The 19,634-nt window shown below is 35.6% G+C and overlaps 2 protein-coding genes across 24 annotated transcripts in view; one reads left to right on the forward strand and one right to left on the reverse strand.

The window, feature by feature from the left end:
- LOC306859962 (basement membrane-specific heparan sulfate proteoglycan core protein-like) overlaps positions 1 to 3,562 on the reverse strand; it is a 101,347-nt gene extending 97,785 nt beyond the window's left edge. For all 22 annotated transcript variants that reach the window (XM_079401406.1, XM_079401404.1, XM_079401405.1 and 19 more), the window contains exon 1: positions 3,149 to 3,562. In XM_079401406.1, the coding sequence (XP_079257532.1) occupies positions 3,149 to 3,223 (75 nt within the window). In that variant the 5' untranslated portion in view covers positions 3,224 to 3,562. The remainder of the gene's footprint in view (positions 1 to 3,148) is intronic.
- Positions 3,563 to 6,414: 2,852 nt separating this feature from the next.
- Positions 6,415 to 19,190, forward strand: LOC306859964 (ceramide kinase-like). 2 transcript variants are annotated; one of them, XM_079401421.1, is made up of 14 exons: positions 6,415 to 6,741; positions 8,243 to 8,338; positions 8,428 to 8,565; positions 8,667 to 8,795; positions 11,298 to 11,361; positions 11,632 to 11,777; positions 11,915 to 11,989; positions 12,111 to 12,260; positions 12,446 to 12,551; positions 15,093 to 15,116; positions 15,688 to 15,791; positions 16,041 to 16,237; positions 16,320 to 16,657; positions 17,938 to 19,190. In XM_079401421.1, the coding sequence occupies exons 1-14, from the start codon at positions 6,594 to 6,596 to the stop codon at positions 17,996 to 17,998; spliced, it is 1,776 nt and encodes a 591-aa protein (XP_079257547.1). In that variant the 5' UTR covers positions 6,415 to 6,593; the 3' UTR covers positions 17,999 to 19,190. The 2 variants fall into 2 exon arrangements, with proteins under 2 accessions (XP_079257547.1, XP_079257548.1); XM_079401422.1 differs by lacking the exon at positions 15,093 to 15,116 and having other exon boundaries at positions 6,421 to 6,741.
- Positions 19,191 to 19,634: the final 444 nt, after the last annotated feature.

Below are 19,634 nucleotides of genomic sequence, written 5' to 3' on the forward strand. Positions count from 1 at the left end.
CGCTTTATAGAAAAAGTTTCTTCTGATTATTAAAATGTTCTTCAGCAAAATGGTTCTTTTAAGAACTGTTCACTTTTGGGGAATCGAAAATGGCATTGTTGCACTTACCCCACTTTAGAACATTTATTTTTAACAGCATAGCATACTTTTTTTCTAAGTTTCCATAAATGTGCGATTTTACTGCAATAAATTCAAGTACCTAGCATTTGCTGAATGTAACAGACCATATTAGGTTGCCATACAGCTCACAAACAAGATATATAAAAGAGCACACTGAGACCATTAATAATCTCCTGTCCTCAAAATCTCATTGAACATGGGCCCAGTTATCCCAGCGCTGTGCGCTAGATTCCTCTGCGCTTACTTGGAAGACCACGTGGGTGTTAAATTGACCAGGATGGCTGGACTATATCTAGATATTGCATAAGATACAGTAAATGTGGGCATACTAGGGAGGCCAAGACGGTGAAAGACACAACAGAAATGTGCTTGTAACTACGGTCTGAAGCAGTAAAACCCAATATATCCACAGGAATCCAGACCTACCTTAAAATCCACCCCAGATGAAGTCAGGGTATACTTGTGACTCTCTAATCAAAGAGACATCTCAAAATAAAATAGCATGTCGTAATGCTAGATATCATGGGATAAAGCTCCAACACTTAAAAGGCTTTGTAGAGTCAAAAACAGAGCTAATAATAACTACCTACTTTTAAAGGGATGCTGCAGAGAAAAATTAAAGTTCTGTCATCACTTATTCACCCTCATGTGATTCTAAAAGCTTAACAAAAAGATATTATGAGGAACAGCTTTTGTCCATATGATCAAATCAGTAAGGTCCAAAATGACACTAGACCCCATTGACTTTCATTGCATAGACAAAAAAAAAAAGATTTTTTTTTTTTTTCAAAATATCTTCTTGTGTGTTCCTCACAAAAGTAAATTATGTATATTATGACAGAACTTTTTTGTGACCTACTCCTTTAAATCATGGCTTTGGTATTAAGTAAAATTTATGATAAAAAACATTTCCAACTAACAAAACTGGATTTGCTTAGGTGAACTGAAACTTTGTTAATCGATAACTGCAGGTCTACAGCTCTCAAAAGAGTTTCCTACATCTCAAATAAAGGTCAAACAAGTTAAAAGCAAAAGGACAGTGGGCGTGAACCCACTTGCAACCCTTCTTTATCATCACAGAAAACTTCAACGACCTCACAAGTAAACTGGCCAGTTTAACCCAAAAATTACATGCGTCAATAAATAGCAAATAATCGTCACTCAATTACCAAGCCATTGATAGTTAACAGCAGGGAGGGAGCACTTGATTGTGTCAATAAACTAAATGGTAATAACGTGCTTTTATTGGGGTTTTGTCAGTGCTGATTGATACTTATGACCCTGAAATTCCAGTAGGACACCAGGGATGCCGGTGGCAACTGAAGCCCTAAGTATTCAACTGAATGAAATGAACTCTTTGTCAAATCTTAGGCAGGCTTGTAATGGAAAAAACACATGGTACTGCTTCCATTTAATTCAATTATATTGCAACTGACACAGTGGTCCTTGAGACGAAGAAGCGAAGATCTCAAATTACCAAAGGCGATGGGCCCCTGCCACACATCAGTAAACTAAGAGAGGCTCATGTTCACTAGTGTCTGAATGATAAGAGTGGGATTATACATGGCATGCAGGATGAACACAAGCCGATTTAAAGAATCTCAAGTTATACATGACAAGACTTTCCGTTAGCATGTGATAGCCTTTGATGTTGAATCCTTCAAAAATCCTCTTTCCAAGGCATCACTAATTTGAGCCAACTAGTTAAACTAACTCCAAAAGGTACAAGGGGGGGGTAAATGACTCTACAGCCTGCTCAGAATCTCTCCTCTAAAAAAAGTGGTTTATGGTAGTTTACGATCAGTGAAAGTAAATTTCGTATGCTTTACAAGGAACAGATCAACAATAGCTTACTGTATAGTTCAACTTTAAGCAAAGTAGTGCAGAATTACAAAAGCTGATTTACTTTCCACTTTGTGGTGTTGAAGTAATTTCACATGCTATACGGATCAATTCCAGTCAGTAACTCTCCACCTACATGAGCAATAAAGTTCAAATTAATCTACCTGCAAGCTGGAAATAGTACAGTATTTCAGGTACTAAGAAAGATGAGATGTAGGTATTTGTTTTTCACATTAACTTTCACGCCTACTCATTAGATTGGCTACTTTGTCTCATTGAGACACTGTTTATTTTAATCACGATATGTTTGCTCAAAGTGTTGCTGTATAAACCTCTTAAATTAATGCACAATGTCATAATAAAAGCAAGAATTCAAACAGTTTTCACATAGGTGTCAATTTCTTTGCAAGTGACTTACACAAACATTAAGAGTCAATAAGCAAGTCTAGGCAGAAGTTGTGCTTTTATATGATTTAGGAGAAAAATGCAGTCTACATGCATTGCTTTAAACATGAGAAAGAAAGCAATCACAGAACAGGGTTTAGATCATGCCACCCATAATCAATATAACCCCCTTCCTTTTTCACTTGCAACTATAATAAACAATAAAAAATATAGACTATGCAACTATTATATAACACATATATCATTTAATTAAGGTTAAATAAATTAATGTGCACGACTGGACATGAAGTATGATGGCATTACAATTAACAGTAGCCTATCTGATAGGATTTATACAATGTATACAACATCAATAACAAGGGTTTAAATTCAGAAGCCATGACTTTTCATAAGTTAGCGTGCAGTGAAAGTGCTCTAAATCAATGAGTGTCAAGGAAATAAAGTTAATCAAGTACACAGTCATGCAAGACGCCAGTGAGACCAAATATGAATAGCTCGTTTCTATGGATAAAATTAGACCAGGACTAGAACACACATGCAACACTTGAGTCGAGCTTTAGATATGCGTGTGAGATCAATGCAACTTAACATAATACAATTGTACATGATACAATTCGCGATTTTCTAAATGCTGCAAAAAGAACGGAGTGAAAATGAATGGATTATATAACTACGCAAAGTTTTGCAAAGTAACTTTGTGCGTGCATTTCCATTGATACGGTTTAAAATGGCAGGGCAGTGTGATATTAAAAGTCTATAAAAATGCAGACGAATCACTTACATTAAACAGATGCGACGTAAATATCAAAGGGATGATAAAAAGAGCGAGTTTATGGGCACGTATCCTCGTCCCCATTTCTGCCAACCCAGCACGACTCCAAACACGCCGCTGGGAAAATCAAAGTCCGTCACTTGAAGCCACTGAGAATTATATTCGCAAAAGTTTGAAGCGGTTCTTCTACAGCAAGGCCGCCGTCGCTTCTCCGTCCCACACTTGGTGGGACTTCATTTACCAAAAAAGAAAGAAATCCGTCTGCTGCTGAGTCTTTGTGAGATATCACGAAGAGAAACTGATGTTGACTTGTGAATATCCGTTTTGTTCTCTTGGTCCCACTTTCCAATGGGCAGCAGAAAGTTCAGCATGCACTGCCTTAGCGGATCACTCCAGTGCGATGATGTTGAAGATGGCTGTCTCAAATCCTAGCGAGTTGCCTAGGTGGACAGCATATTTGAGGTCTGCTCAACAGACGCGAAAAGACACTCGGAACGTATACGATGCCCAGAAGTATGTCGCCAAAATATGTTGTCTAGATAGGCAGCTCACTAGGATTTGAGACACAGCCTTGCCAGCGAATGGCGCAAAAAGGCGGAATGGAATGTCGGGAGCGGGATCTTACAGCTGGACTACGCCTCTTCTAAATGGCCTATTACATGAATGTTTGCAAGTTTACATGAAAATACACAACATCTGTTTAGTACTGGAACTTTACAAGACGTCTAAAAAATGCAAATAAGCTCATTCAATTTTTTTATTAAATATACCAAACCCATATCGGCTAAGAAAATTATTCTGCAATGCCTGTTGTGTAATTTTAATTATAAAAATAAGCTAAATATTTAATAAAACATTTCACCTTCATGCTTGTAACACCAAGGGTAAATACAGGTAACGTGGGACACTTACAATAGTAAAAAAAAAATGAAATAATGATTGTTTAATAATTTTACCTGTGTGGTGCTGTTTTTAGATTTTTTTTAGCTAGCCTATTTAAAATTGTATAGTGTGAGGGGTTATTTGACATCATATTTTAAAACAAAACCAATGACAAATAATCAGAAAGCGTACGTCTCACTTACAGCTCTACATCTATGAATCATATTTGCTAAGCAAAATGTCGCTTCAGCTGGATTTTGAAAGATGCAGAAAGACACATTAATGTGTACAAAGTTATCACTGTTGAGTATGATGCCTGTTCATGAGTTGCTCTTCCAATAAATGTGCTCTGGTTTAGATCACTTTGTGGCAGTAGCACCACCTAATGACGCAAAACGTACTATGCTTTTAAAACTCTCTGCTGAAGATGTCAATGTTGATTACAGCTGGATATTTTTATGGTTTGGCCCAAAAATATCTCTCTCTGTCAAAAATGTAAACTTGAGTTACATCATATTTGTTCAGTTTACATATTGGCAGACTCTTCAGCACAGTCTTTAAGATCTATATCATCCTGGCACAGCTAGCATAATATTGACCTCCTTTTTCTTGAAAGAAAGAGCCAAGTATACATCTATAAAACTGTGAAGCCACCAGCGATGGTGACTGCTTATCTATATTAGAAACTCACTCAAACAAGTGCATCAAGAAGCATTTGGACATCATATGTTACAATGCAGCTTTATGGCCACGACCTACTAACCTAATCTCAAAAGTATTTTCCCACAGAAAAACAACACTCTCCCTGATCACTTCTATCATCTCTATCTGTTCAGCCATTCAGAATTTTCTCCAAACAATGTCACAATGACATCTGCACAGGATCTGTTTACATGCCCAGTCACAAAGTATACCTCAGTCTTGCGGTGAGTTTTTAGAGCAGCTGTTTTTAATTTAGACTTCATCTGCCCAGCTGGATTTCCTCTAGCAACGCCAAAACAAGACTGTAGAGAATGGTTATTGAGAAAGAAGCCAAGATGCATCGCTGTATCTGTGAAAATGCAGATGCATGTTGCTTGCGACACGAAATGGATGTCAGATTGTTACATCTGACGATGTAGCTGACTGTAATTAAATAATTCATGCTACAGTCCTTTTGGATTACCTTTGTTTGAGCCCTCACAGCTAAATTGTCAAAATGAGAGTTTGAGAGCGAAATTATGACTGGAAGGAACACATGAATATCAGAAAACGTAAAAGTAAAACATTTAATAATCCTGTTTATTATAACTAGTATCTCATTAAATTTACAAAACCAATATCAGGTGTATTTGGTTACTAGCAGTGCATATGCATATCTAAACCGTTGTCTCCACCTGCTGGAAGTTATAAGTATTGTTTTGAAATACGGGGTACAGGCTTGTAATTACATAACAGACTGGATAAGTACATTACAAAACAGACTGGAAAACACTAAAAAGTGGTTTCTATTGTGTCATTCCCATTGCAATTAGCCTAAGGTCTACATCAATATACATTATGGCATGTCATCATATAAAAATTTTAATATTAAAAGTGACAAAGGATGCATATGCCACATTTTTATTCCAACATAGCACGTAAAACTACGATTTGATGCCTGTTTAATTTCTGCTTGGAGATACAGTCTTTAGGGAACTTTTGCAGGCAGGCGAGTTAAGCAGCCTTTCAGGAAAGTCAACTTTCCTGGTTTATATAAAGGAAGAGAAGAAAATAGACGGAAGGTGTGCTTCATGCAGTCAAGCAAGCCTGACACTTGTGTTTTTGACATCTGATGTTCTTATTAGCCTATATGTGTTCAGACTAATCTTTTGTATCCTGCAACAAGAAAAACAAAAACATGACACTTCATAACACATTTCAACCGTCATGTCATCTAGTCATACCAGATAGTCACCAACTGCATGTTGACAGTAAAAACAAAGGTTGCAGAAGAACAAGCTTACATAAATATCCTTTTTGTCATAGCTATACAGCAGGATATACCGTGATTTTTTTAAATCTATCCACACATATAATTTCGAAAGAATCTAGGCCATGTATGTTTCACTAGCTCCGCCCACCATTGCACAAACAGTACTATTTATCTATTTCTACATTAAAAAGTTCACATTCATAAAACAGAATTGATTAGTAACACTAGACGCGTAAATTAAATGTTCTATTTCATAAAGTTTAAATTAACTCCATAAAAGAACGCTTCTGGATGAGTTAAAAGTGGCTGATATTATGAATTACGGTTCTCTCTGCATATTCATAGATTTGTATCCAATCAGAGTTGAGTATGCAAATTTCCAGGACAGGTGCGCAGCCTCACAGCGAAGTGAACCTGTTTTATGCAAAACCTGTAACGAACAGTCAAATAGGTAAAGAACATGATAGCAAAGAAGACGGAGTCATTAGACGGTCTAAACATTATGCTTATATTTGTTCGCTTCAAATGTTAGACGTCTTGACCAACTTCGAAATTCTTGCATGAATAAAAATACCGCTGAATGCTTGTGGGAGAGGGACCATGAAGTTTAATAGGTAAATGAAAGTAAAAGATAAGACGATGGAGATAGATTCGGTGAGAGTCGAGTCGAGTCTGTGGATCGGTAGTAAGAGGTACAGGGCTTTCCTAAGCGGATGGTACTTCAGCTGGACTGAGATCGACAAGAGGAACCGGGAGAAGAAAACAAGTAAGACATTCACTATCCTTCTAAACACACCTGAGGCCCAGGTGCTGATGCGCTCTAGGCAGCTCACTAAGTTTAAAGACAGCTGTTTGTTATTTAAATCAGGTCTAAATATTTGGTTTAGATCTTGTTTCTAAATTTCTTAATCTATTAAAAAGCTACGTAATCAAGATTGTGGGTGTGCTTAGGGTGTATGACAAAATTACATGGTAAAGAAATGAGTTATAACTATACTAAGGTAATAATTGTTGGCTGTGAATGTTATTTGCTTTAAGTCACTATCATATGTAGATAAGTAATTGCAAAGTCATTTAAATGCATTGAATTATTATAGAATTAAAGGCGCACTCTGTATTTTTTTTTTTTTTTTTTTTGATAATTATAAACGTAATGAATAGCACTTTTGAGAAATATAAAAATGATGTTTAGGCTACTCGCAGGAGATGAAAACTGTACTTATAAGCAGGTCGCCCCCTTTTGGGCGCTGCCATATTGACATCGCATGACCACCTGTTCTTAATGGACTGTGTTACTAATATTATTATAAACCCAAGTCAACAGCTTTTATCAATCAGTCATCAGTGGCTTAAAGTCACTCTTATTCTGTTAGATAATTAATTGCAATATAATAATTAAAATGCATAATGTACCATTATTTTTGATTAATGGCACATGCAGTCATTTTATGCTCATTATAAATACTTTGCCCAAAGAAATAAACAGCACTTTTGAGAAATGATTTACTCACGAGATGAAGCTGTCTTCTAAAGAAAAAGACCACCTTTGTACATAATGGACTGAGGTACTGGTATTAATAACAAAAATATGTTTATATGATAATATAAGAGCCCAAGTCAACAGCATTTACTGTTAATAAGTAACAAGAAAAAACTCTGAAAATAATAATAGAATAATTTGCTGTTAATAATTAGTATTTGGATGAAGAAGAGACATTATATAAACAAAAACTTATGATCAAAAACATACTGACTGTACCTTTGACACTTCAGTCGCTTATATGTAGATGATTAACCACCATATAATGATTTGATGCTGAGTGTATCATTATTATTAGTTTAATTATTGACAAGAAATTTAGAAAAAGACTAGTCATAGTGTGTGCGCTGTATATCCATAGTTCTATTTGAACTTTTTTTATTTGCATTAAAATGTAGATGTTGCAACATAATCCAGAGACAGAGTTGGGTTGGATTCAATAGAATAATCCAAAAACATATAAGTGTATGCTCAACACTCAGCTGGTGAATGAAAATAATGTTTAAAAGTCCTTCCTTACTTGCAATTTGTCTTTGTCTGCATTCTGACGACCTCAAAACAAGTTGAACAGCACCAGCCAGGCTTGACAATCAACACAGTATGCCTTAAACATAAAAGACGTCTGCATAAAAAAGGCCTAGTAGGAATGGTGGAATGTTTCTTGAGAATATGAGAAACGGGTATGTCACTTATGCAAGAGTGTAAAGTGTCTGTCTGTTGTTCTTAGTTTCAGTGCCAGTGTCAGAGGTGATTGGGGTGAAGGAGGGTCGAGTCGAGATCCAACCCCAGAAGAAAGTAGAAGACACTGACCTTGATTTTACTTGTAAGTTTCTGAAAGGGAATTTTTTGTATAGGGATCATATGCAGTGATGTTAGACTAAAGATGTTTTTGTCTTTTTCTTATCACAAAAGTATTCTATGTGAAGCGCAGCAGCAAAGGAAATGGTATTGGAGCACCGTGGAGTCTGGGCAGGACCCAGTTCTGCTGTCCAAGCCGGGGCGTCCGGGATCAATGGATCACTCAGCTCCGAACCGCACTCAAAACCCACAGTATGTAAAGCGGAAAATAACACCCTTAATCATTCATCCAGACTCATTATTCTCTAATGACTCATTAACATCTCTCCCTTCATCTGCTTCTCCATTATCAGGCCCCTCGCGTCCTCACAGGTTGTTGGTGTTCATTAATCCTTTCGGAGGAAAGAAGAGGGGGAAACAGATCTTTCACTCTCTAGTGGCCCCTCTGTTTGAGCTGGCTGGCATCAGCTCTCATGTTGTGGGTAAGATACTGAGACTCTATCTGTACCGTTCAATAACTGAGCAGTTATCAAGTGTCCCCCCGCTTGGTCTCTGATACGCTGTGCTCGTCAGGTAGTACGGTTCTCAAGTAACATCCGTAGATCTTTATCGAGACTTGGGAAGAGGTCTCAATTAGCAAAGTTATATAATCGAATGAAATTGTGACAAAATAGCAAGTCCCTATTAATAGTTTTCATTATTTATTTATTTTATAGTCTATTTTTACTTTTATAACTAAATATGCAACACATTGTAAAGGTGTTATTTCATCATTCTATAAAAAACAGTATACTATACTATATACAGTCATGGCCAAAAATATCGGCACCCTTGGTAAATATGATCAAAGAAAGCTGTGAAAATGAATCTGCATTGTTAATCCTTTTGATCTCTTATTTAAAAAAATTACAAAAATCTAACCTTTCATTGGATAATAAGAATTTAAAATGGGGGTAAATATCATTATGAAAGAAATGTTTTTCTCAAATATACGTTGGACACAATTATTGGCACCCCTAGAAATTCTTATGAGTAAAATATCTCTGAAGTATATTCCCATTCATATTCACAATTTTGAGCACTCCAGGGTGATTATGAACATGAAATTATCCAGCCATGGCTTCCCGTTTCACAGAAATATAAATAGGAGGGAAAACAAAGCCCAAATTCCCTTAATCATCCATCACAATGAGAAAAACCAAAGAATATATTTCTGATGTGCAGCAAAAAGATAATTCAGCTTCACAAATTAGTGAAGTGGCTTTAAGAAAAGAGCTAGAGTAGTGAAAATTCTAGAACATTTAGAGCAGTGTGTCTATATCGTCCTAATGCATGGTGAGGAGGAGAGTTTGAGTGGCTAAAGGACTCTCCAAGGACCACAGCTGGAAAATTGCAGAAAATAGTTGAGTCTCGGGGTCAGAAAACCTTAAAAAAAAATGGTCAAACAGCCTCTACATCACCACAACTCCAGCATATTCAGTTATCAGACACGACTGGAACTTCAAATGGTCAGATGAAACTAAAAAATGAGCTTTTTAGCAGCAAACACTCAAGATGGGTTTGGTGAACACGGGGATAAAAATGACCCCATGTGTACAATGAAATATACTGCTGTATTTTTAATGTTGTAGGCATATATTTCTGCTGGAGGTCCTGGACATCTTGTTTAGACACATGGCATCATGGATTCTATCAAATACCAACAGATAAAAAATCAATAAGTGACTGATTCTATTAGAAATCTTATAATGGGCCATGTTTGGATCTTCCAACCATACAATAATCCAAACACAAACCTCAAAAACACAAAAATGGATCACTGAGCACAAAACCAAGCTTCTGCTATGGCCATTCCAGTCCTCTGACCTGAACCCTGTAGAAAATGAGTGAGGTGAACTGAAGAGAAGAAGCACCAACATGGAGCTGGGAATCTAAAGGTTCTGGAGGGATTCTGGATGAAGCAATGGTCTCTGATCTCTTGTCAGGTGTTCTCTAACCTCATCAGGCATTATAGGAGAAAATGTAGAGCTGTTAAACTGGCAAATGGAGGTTTCAAAAAGTATTGAATAAAAGGGTGCCATTAATTGTGGCCAATGTGTATTAGAGAAAAACATTTATTTCATTATGATATTTCCCCCCATTTGAAATTCTTATTATCCAATGAAAGGTTAGATTTTTGTGAATTATATTAATAAAAGATCAAAAGGATTAACAATGCGGATTCATTTTCACAGCCTTCTTTGATCATATTTACTAAGGGTGCCGATATTTTTGGCCATGACTGTATACTACATGAGTATACACGCTATCATTCAAAAAACTGAGGTCAGTAAGATTGTTTTTTAAAATTATTTTATTTTAAAATTATTTTAAAACTTTTATCAAGGACACATTAAATTGGTAAAAAAAAGTGACAGTAAATACTTTAAGGTTTCATATTTAAAAAATTATATTTCGTGTACAGTTTTTACTGTATTTTTGATCAAATAAATGCAGCCTTGGTGAACATAAATAATAATGAATTTATTTATTTATAAATGCTAAATAAATAATTATATATATATATATATTATATTATATAATTATAAAGTATTTGTTTAATTATACATACACATATGTGTGTGTGTGTGTGTGTGTGTGCGTGTGTGTTAAACATGCAAGGGAAAGTATTATATATATCCCTAGCATGTTTAATTATTATTAATAAAAAATTATTTATGATGATTAGTTCATTATGATTCTTTTTTTTTTTAAGTATGAAATAAGTAAAAGTGCTTTTTGTCATTTGTCAATAATTGTAGGAGTCATTTAATGTAATTTAATAAATTACATTTCTGAACTGGTTTTGTGTACTAAAAATCCATACATAGAACAACTATCTTATATCAAAAGATCAAGGAAAACTAGGTTTCACATTATACAACCTCTTTAAAAAAGATACAGAGCTATTTGAAATAAAACTGGGGGATGTTTCTTGTTTTTAGTGACTGAACGAGCAAATCAGGCCCGAGATTACATCCTGAAGAAAGACTTAACAGGGTTTGATGGGTAAGTGATCCTTCAGTGGTCATTCCTTATGAATAAAGATTCAAGAATGTATGGTAACAATGATGTCATTGTAATAATTCATGTCACATGCGCTCTGTCCTCCGTATTTTGTTGTTAGAACAGAAGTTTTGCCTAAATACCTGCAAGGCAATCATAGAAATATGCGTCACTATATTTCGATCAAGTCCACTGATAATACTCTATATTTAGGTTTTAGGGGGTTATTAAAAGAGCTTACGTATTTTAAGTCATATATTTTTTCCTGTTCAGAGTCATATGCGTGGGTGGAGACGGCATGTTCAGCGAGCTGCTGCACGGTGTGATTGGACGAACCCAGCAGGAGGCGGGAATTTCAGAACATGACCCGACCGTAATGCTGCAGCCGTGTGACCTTCACATTGGTATTATTCCAGCAGGTGAACGTTTGCATAGTTCCGTGACTGACATGCGTGCAGAAGAGGGTGGCGATTGTGGTCTGTTTATAGCACTGATGCATGGTTTAGATAGTGAGAGGAGTGTTAGTTTACCTCCCTGTGTTTACTCTTCTCCACAGGCTCTACAGATTGTGTGTGTTTCACTACCATGGGCATAAATGACCCTGTGACATCGACGCTCCACATCATCATTGGTAATCTGCACATCATCTTTAGCGGGTGTCATAATTTCCATTTTTTAAGAGATATAAACAATAAAATGTCAGTCAAGACTACACTATATAACTTGACCTTTTTCCTTTTTTAACTCACCAGGAGACTCTCAGCCTCTGGATGTGTGTTCTGTCCATTATCAGTCAACACTGCGTTATTCAGTCTCTATGGTGGGCTATGGTTTTTATGGAGATGTTTTGGCAGAGAGCGAGAGGCACCGCTGGATGGGCCCTCTCAGATATGATTATTCAGGTATATACGGCATGAGTCAACTGTCTTTAAATCTCTTGCAAATATAGTTTAGGCTGAATACTGATATGTACTGTAGGTCAACACTTATTACTTACCTTAATAAATATAATCATAATGGTGAGAGGAGAAAGAGACCTCAATCCCATCTCTGCTCATATTCCCATGTCTGTTTGCTCTGCTTGTAGGTTGTATGGTTTATTTATGTAACAGGAGCTATCCGGGACTAGTGCAATATCTCCCTGCTGATTCCCATATCTCCAGCCCAAGGGACAACGCTCGCTGCCTGTCAGGGTAAAGATTTGCATTCGTCTTTTTACCTGGAAATCACATTAGAAACATTTTATTTGCATATATAACAGTGAAATATATATATTTTTTTGCATATATAACAGTGAAATACAGTGAAATAATTTTCACTCAGAAATTGCTTGTAAATTTCAAAGACACAACAAGTAACAAATTGAGGTAAACTTGAAATTTTGAAGTACAAAGACTGAAATAGTATTTTCTTGTAAAACATCTCTCTCTCTCTCTCTCTAATATATATATATATACATACACATACACACGCACACACTGACTTTAAGGAGCATTTTAAGTAGGTTGTATATGGTCAGTTCTGTTCTGTTTTTGACCTTGGGAACAGGTTGCTAAAACCTTGGCAACAGTGCAAATTCATAGGAACTGGAAGGATACGACTAACTCAGAACTGTGTATGAACATTAAAAAGTCCCACATGACTGATATGAATAGACTAGTGTTGGGCTCATATGTATGGATATTAGTGTACGGATTAGAGGCAGGCACATCATCAACATAACACAAGTGGCTGGAATTCCTCAGTGTTTTTCTGAAGTAAGGATCCTTCCATAGGGCCGTTACCATGACCACTCAAGCAATATAATCTCTAATGATGGAAGAAGAGTAGCTGGTGAAGTGCTAGTTGTTAGTCTCAAAGAAAGATTATTATGGGTTATTCAACCTGATATAATGCGTTATGTGTTATTTTTTTAATTAACACTGACACAACATTCAGAATCAACACTCACAAAGCCTAATGTGAGTTAAACTGGCTTTATCAAGTAATAATAATAATAATTAATAAGTATGAATAAAAAAATAACTTGGACTCATAAGAATTATTGGCACCCTTGGTAAATATGTAAGAAAGCAGTGAAAATTAATCTGCATTGTTAATCCTTTTGATCTTTTATTTAAAAAATTCACAAAAATTGAACCTTTCATCGGATAATGAGAATTTTAAATGGGGGGGGGGGGGGGATATAATATGAAATAAATATCTTTCTCTAATACACATTGGCCATAATTAACAGCAGCCTTTTATTCAATACTTTTTTGAAACCTCCATTTGCCAGTTTAACAGCTCTACATTTTCTCCTATAATGCCTGATGAGGTTAGAGAACACCTGACAAGAGATCAGAGACCATTGCTTCATCCAGAATCCCTCCAGATCCTTCAGATTCACAGCTCCATGACGGTGCTTCTTCTCTTCAGTTCACCTCACTCATTTTCTACAGGGTTCAGGTCAGAGGACTGGAATGGCCATAGCAGAAGCTTGATTTTGTGCCCAGTGTTGTTTTGTGTTTGGATTATTGTCCGGTTGGAAGATCCAAACATGGCCCATTATAAGATTTCTAACAGAGTCAGTCACTTCTTGATTTTTTATCTGTTGGTATTTGATAGAATCCATGATGCCATGCGTCTAAACAAGATGTCCAGGACTTCCAACAGAAATATAGGCCTACAACATCAAAAATACAGCAGTATATTTCATTGTACACATGGGGTACTTTTCATCTTTTATATTTTTGGATGAGCTAGGAGATTTTTTTTTTTTTAAACCCTCCCAAACAACATGTGGTGACGTAGACCCTGAGACTCAACTATTTTCTGCAATTCTCCAGCTGTGGTCCTTGGAGAGTCTTTAGCCACTCAAACTCTCCTTCTCACCATGCATTAGGACGATATAGACACATCCTCTTCCAGGCAGTTTTGTAACATTTTCTGTTGATTGGAAATTCTTAATTATTGCCCTGATGGTGGAAATGGGAATTTTCACTACTCTAGCTCTTTTCTTAAAGCCACTTCACTAATTTGTGAAGCTCAATTATCTTTTGCTGCACATCAGAAATATATTCTTTGGTTTTTCTCATTGTGATGGATGATTAAGGGAATTTGGGCTTTGTTTTCCCTCCTATTTATATTTCTGTGAAACAGGTAGCCATGGCTGGATAATTTCATGTTCATAATCACCCTGGAGTGCTCAAAATTGTGAATATGAATGGGAATATACTTCAGAGATATTTTACTCATAAGAATTTCTAGGGGTGCCAATAATTGTGTCCAACGTGTATTTGAGAAAAAAATTTCTTTCATAATGAGATGTTCCCCCATTTTCAATTGTTTTATTTCAATGAAAGGTTAGATTTTTGTGATTTTTAAATAAAAGATCAAAAGGATTAATAATGCAGGTTTATTTTCAGAGCCTTCTTTGATTTTGATCATATTATGAAGAAAATTTAATTATTTACACTTATCATATACATTGTGCTTTTTAAGATAATCAATTGATGTGCATTAGATGATGAATTTAATAGTAACCTCTTGTAGGTTATGATTTAGTCATCAGAAAATAATTAATGAAGAATTCTGAGAGGTTATGCTATTACACATAAATTTCTAACATGTAAATTATTGAAGCCAAATACTTACATTTCCCCAGGCTGTTTAGCTATAGTACAGTATTCATAGGCTATGAAGCATACAGTGGCCCCACTTTTAACTCTCTCTTTATATTACCCTTATTGTAGATGGATGCATGGAGGAAGACAAGAGTAAGAACTGCAACTAACACTAGGCCTTGTTATTCTTAATTTTTACATTACTTTTAATTTTTATTTAAGTTTTTTCTATGTATAAACTGTTTATGTAATAAAATATGTTTTCGTAGTTTGTGTTGTCCCTTATCAGTGCAAAATTATCACAAATTAAAAAGGATTCATGCCAATATTGTCCAAAACCCCACTTTTCTAGGGCGTTTCCAAACTTTTGGAGGGCAGTGTATATATATTTTATATAAAAATGTATATTTATTAAATGTATTTTTTAAATGTATTGAATACTATTTTATACATTTGTTTACTATTTTTATATATTCTTAACACACTCACAAGTGCCTAATGTCAGTCAAATTGGATATATAATTAAGAAATTATGTTTTACGTTTATTTAATAAATAGCAGCAGCAATAATAATAGTAATAAATATTAATTCATAATGAAAATAATAAAACATTTCCATCAGACAAATATCCACTATTAAGAAAGGCAGTCCTATGGAATAACTCCATCTTGGTTTGTATAGCTTCAATACATGTTTTAAACGCATGTTTGTGTGTATTTGCAGGTGCAGAGTATGTTCAGAGAGCAAAGAGAGGCTGTTCCCCCACTTTGACAGCTCCAGTTCCCTCTACAGCACTAATGTGAGCCAGTACAGCAGCGAGTTAGAGAGTAAGACCATCTGCTGCCTGTTGGTATAATGATTGTCTGTGTCATCTCATTAGAGAACTATTACTGGGATCACACTGTGCTGTGTGTCTCTATGGGGTTCATATGTTGTACATCTGTATTTGACCAAGTCAAGTGTGCTTGGGTAGACTTATAGTACAAAGATATTATGCATTTGTGATTTAGACTATTAAGTGTTATTGATTAAATGATTTTAGGATCTTGAACCTTTTATTATTGTTTTTATCTCAGGTGAGTGGGTGACTGTTGAAGGCAGGTTCAAGTGTATCTCTCTCACCTGTATTTCAAGCTCATGTCCACGGAGCCCAAAGGGTCTTTCGCCATCCGCCCACCTGGCCGATGGGACGGCAGACCTCATCCTGGTGCGAGAAACGAACCCTCTGGGCTTTCTCACATACCTTCACAGGCACACAAACACACAGGATCAGGTAACACCAAAAGACAGTCAAGAACATAAACTCTCAGCTAAAAGTTCAATCAGTCAGAAAAACAAAACTTCTATAATTTCAGTTTGACCTGCCCTTCGTTGACGTTCATCGTGTCAAGGCTGTTCGGTTTTCTCTACCTCCTGGAGAGGAAGAAGAAGAAGAGGAGGTGGGTGAAGAGGGTGATCGAGAAACTCTGGCCTCCACTGAGAGAGTACTGGAGGATCCTGAGAAACTGAGCAGTAGTAACATGGCAGGTCACTCACAGCAGCATCTCGCAGGGAGGAAGGAGAGAGAAAATGTGACGACGAGTAGAGTAAAGAGACGAGGCTTCGTGTGTGGGCCTTGCTGCACTAAACCTCGCTCGATATCAGTGTGGAACTGCGATGGAGAAATTCTACCTCACACCGAGATCTCATGCAGGTACTGAGATCAGTCTGCTGAACACGTCTGAGCTATTTAATTGGAGAAGCATAGCTAACATGCAAAAAATGCAAAAATTTATGTCATTTTAATCTGAAAAAAACTCAATCTTGCTATTAATATATAGTAATCACATATTACCATTCAAAAGTTTGACGTAAGATTTGAAAATGTCAGGCTCTAAAAAAATCTTAAGAGTTTTTTTTAAGAAATAAATTTTTTCAGCAAGGATGAATTAAACTAATTAGACATTTGTAATGTTACAAAAAAATTTTTTTTTGAAGCATCAATAATAATTGAACATCAAATTAAAGATCAAAGATCATGTGACACTGAAGACTAGAGTAATGGCTGCTGAAAATTCTGCTTTGCATCTCAGGAATAAATAACATTTTAAAATGCAGTCAAATAGGGGTGGGTGATATACCGGTAGAGATTTATGACTATCTTCTCTATGTGACAAGCTCATGTGACACTGCTGTGCTACGTGGTCATGAAAACGTATGGTTTGCACGCATTTTAAGCATTGCAGTTTAAAAACAAGTTATTTTAAGCTGTTGAAATGCAATCAGCAGCGAAAGCAAACTCATTTCGCTATATGCGCACGTTGTCCGAGAGACTGTTTATGTGAGGCGTGTGAAAACGGAGCTCATAGAGCGTGGGAGTATTGAACAGTTATTTTTGTTACTTTATAGGATTTGAATCCTCGTAAACACTATATTTTAGGTCTTAAGTGAAAACAAACAGCTGAGAAAGAAAACATGTAACTACATTGGATTTGGGCAGCTCTTAAAGTGACAGCAGCCTAATATTCCTGCTGTCTGTCATTCATATTAATCAAACAACAAAAAAGAGAAAATCTCTCACTGCTTTTCACTAAACCACTTTTGTAACTTTAATAAGAAGAACTATATATTTAATTTACACAGTGAAGAATATGCAGTGTTTTATATATTTGATTTCTTTATACAATGTATGTAGCATTACTTAATTTGTTCTACTGTATTTTTTGTCCTATTGCTTCTAATTAGTTTCTTATTCTATGCTGACTGTTTACTTGTCTTCAATGAGCTTGAGTTTTTTTTGTGATTATTGATACTGGTGACAAGAATTATGAAATTTCTATGGTATCAAAAATGTATGATCAAATAAATGCAGCCTTAGCTTGGTGAGCAAGAGAGATTTCTCTTAAAACAATAAGACACATTTTTCCGACCCCAGTCATCTGAACTTTGCATCTTCTCATTTGAATGTTTCCTGATATGACTCTCTCTCTACAGAGTTCATGGCCAGCTGGTGCGTCTCTTTGCCAGGGGCATCGAGGATTCAACAATGCCATGAAACCAATCTAACAAAAAAGATGTGTTCAACCTAACAGATGACCTCTTTATTGCTCTTCATGAGGACTTCATTGAAAGGGAGTTCAAATATTATGTAAATAATATGTATGATGGGTGAGAGTCTTGAAACATATAAGACATACAGTGAAGCAGAGATGTCATTTAAGCTCATTTCACATTTATTTGCGCAATATTTCAGCCGTTCCTATATTTTCATGGAAATATCAAGAATAGAGATATCATTAACACATTTGGGTGATGGATCAGTTTTAGATCTGTCATAATATTGTTCATTTCACAGATTTTATAGTTTTTTTGCAGAGCAAAAAAGTAATTATGCAATGTTTTAGTGCAATCTGATAGGTAATGTTAAATGTTTTTGTCAAGTTTATTTAATAGAGGTTTTTCACATAAGTGAGAGCACTGGTTGTCTGTCTAGGGCTTGTACATGGGAGTGACAAACAGAGTGAATGACACGTTTTAAGGGAGTGGACTCATTCCAGTCAGCATTCTAACCGCTCCACTGGAATGTGCATGTACAGGATGTCAATGGGTTTAATGTTACAAATCATGCATTGATATATGTGTGTTTGACCAAATAATGAATGTATACAGAACCTTGATATGCTTGAAAAATTGTATTCACTTATCAGATACACCACACACACTACATGAAAATACAAAAAATGTTCTTTTAGAAGAGGGCAGATTATCAATTTGTGATTTAATAAAAAATATCAAATTTATAATTGATAAGAAACAATGCATTTTTATAAACTAAATTATTCCTTATATATATATATACTACTGTTAAAAAGTTTAGGGTCAGGTAAGACTGACAAGTCTGTAAGAGCAAGACAGCATTTGTTTGATCAAAAATACAGTGGAAACAGAAATATTGTTAAGTACTTTATTATTACAATTAAAAAAAAATATTTCTTTTAACATATTTTAAAATTTGGGCTGAATATTCAGAATCATTATTCCAGTCTTAAGTGTCACATGATCCTTCTGAAATCATTCTAATATGCTGAATCAGAACAAGCAAAAACAGCCATGCTGCTTAATACATTTGTGGAAACTAAGATACTTTTTTCAGGATTCTTTGATAAACAGAAAGTCTGTGTTTTTGTAAATATAAATGTCTCTTTTGATCATTTTAAGTATGCTGAAGCAAAGTATTAATTTCTTTCAAAAAATAAAAAAATGAACAGTATATTAGAAGATCCTATGTGATGTAGTTCCTTATAAATAAGGTGTTTTCATGAATGAGTTACATTTCATCTTATCTAGGGATCGATTTTAACAATCTAATAGATAACTAGTTTGTAAGTTAGGCCTACTTCAGAATCCCACTCTTATCATCAAATCGCCGCTTCTGGCAACCAAACAAAGAAAGAAAGGTTTATGGGGAAAGATGATCTGTAACATCATTGTCTGTCAAGCTGATTAAACATTGATCAACTGCAGGTTATTCATAATAACCTTGTGATGAGATTTAAACCATGTTTAACCTGGTTAATTAATAATAACCCATCTTAATTGTAAGGGGCAAAGGGTGTCTTCTCTCCCTCAACCTGGTGGAGAAGGAGGATGAAAAGAAGGATTCCAAAAACCTACTTATGTAAGATCCTCTG

Source organism: Barbus barbus (assembly GCF_936440315.1).
Source record: "Barbus barbus genome assembly, chromosome: 40".
Lineage (NCBI taxonomy): Eukaryota > Metazoa > Chordata > Actinopteri > Cypriniformes > Cyprinidae > Barbus > Barbus barbus.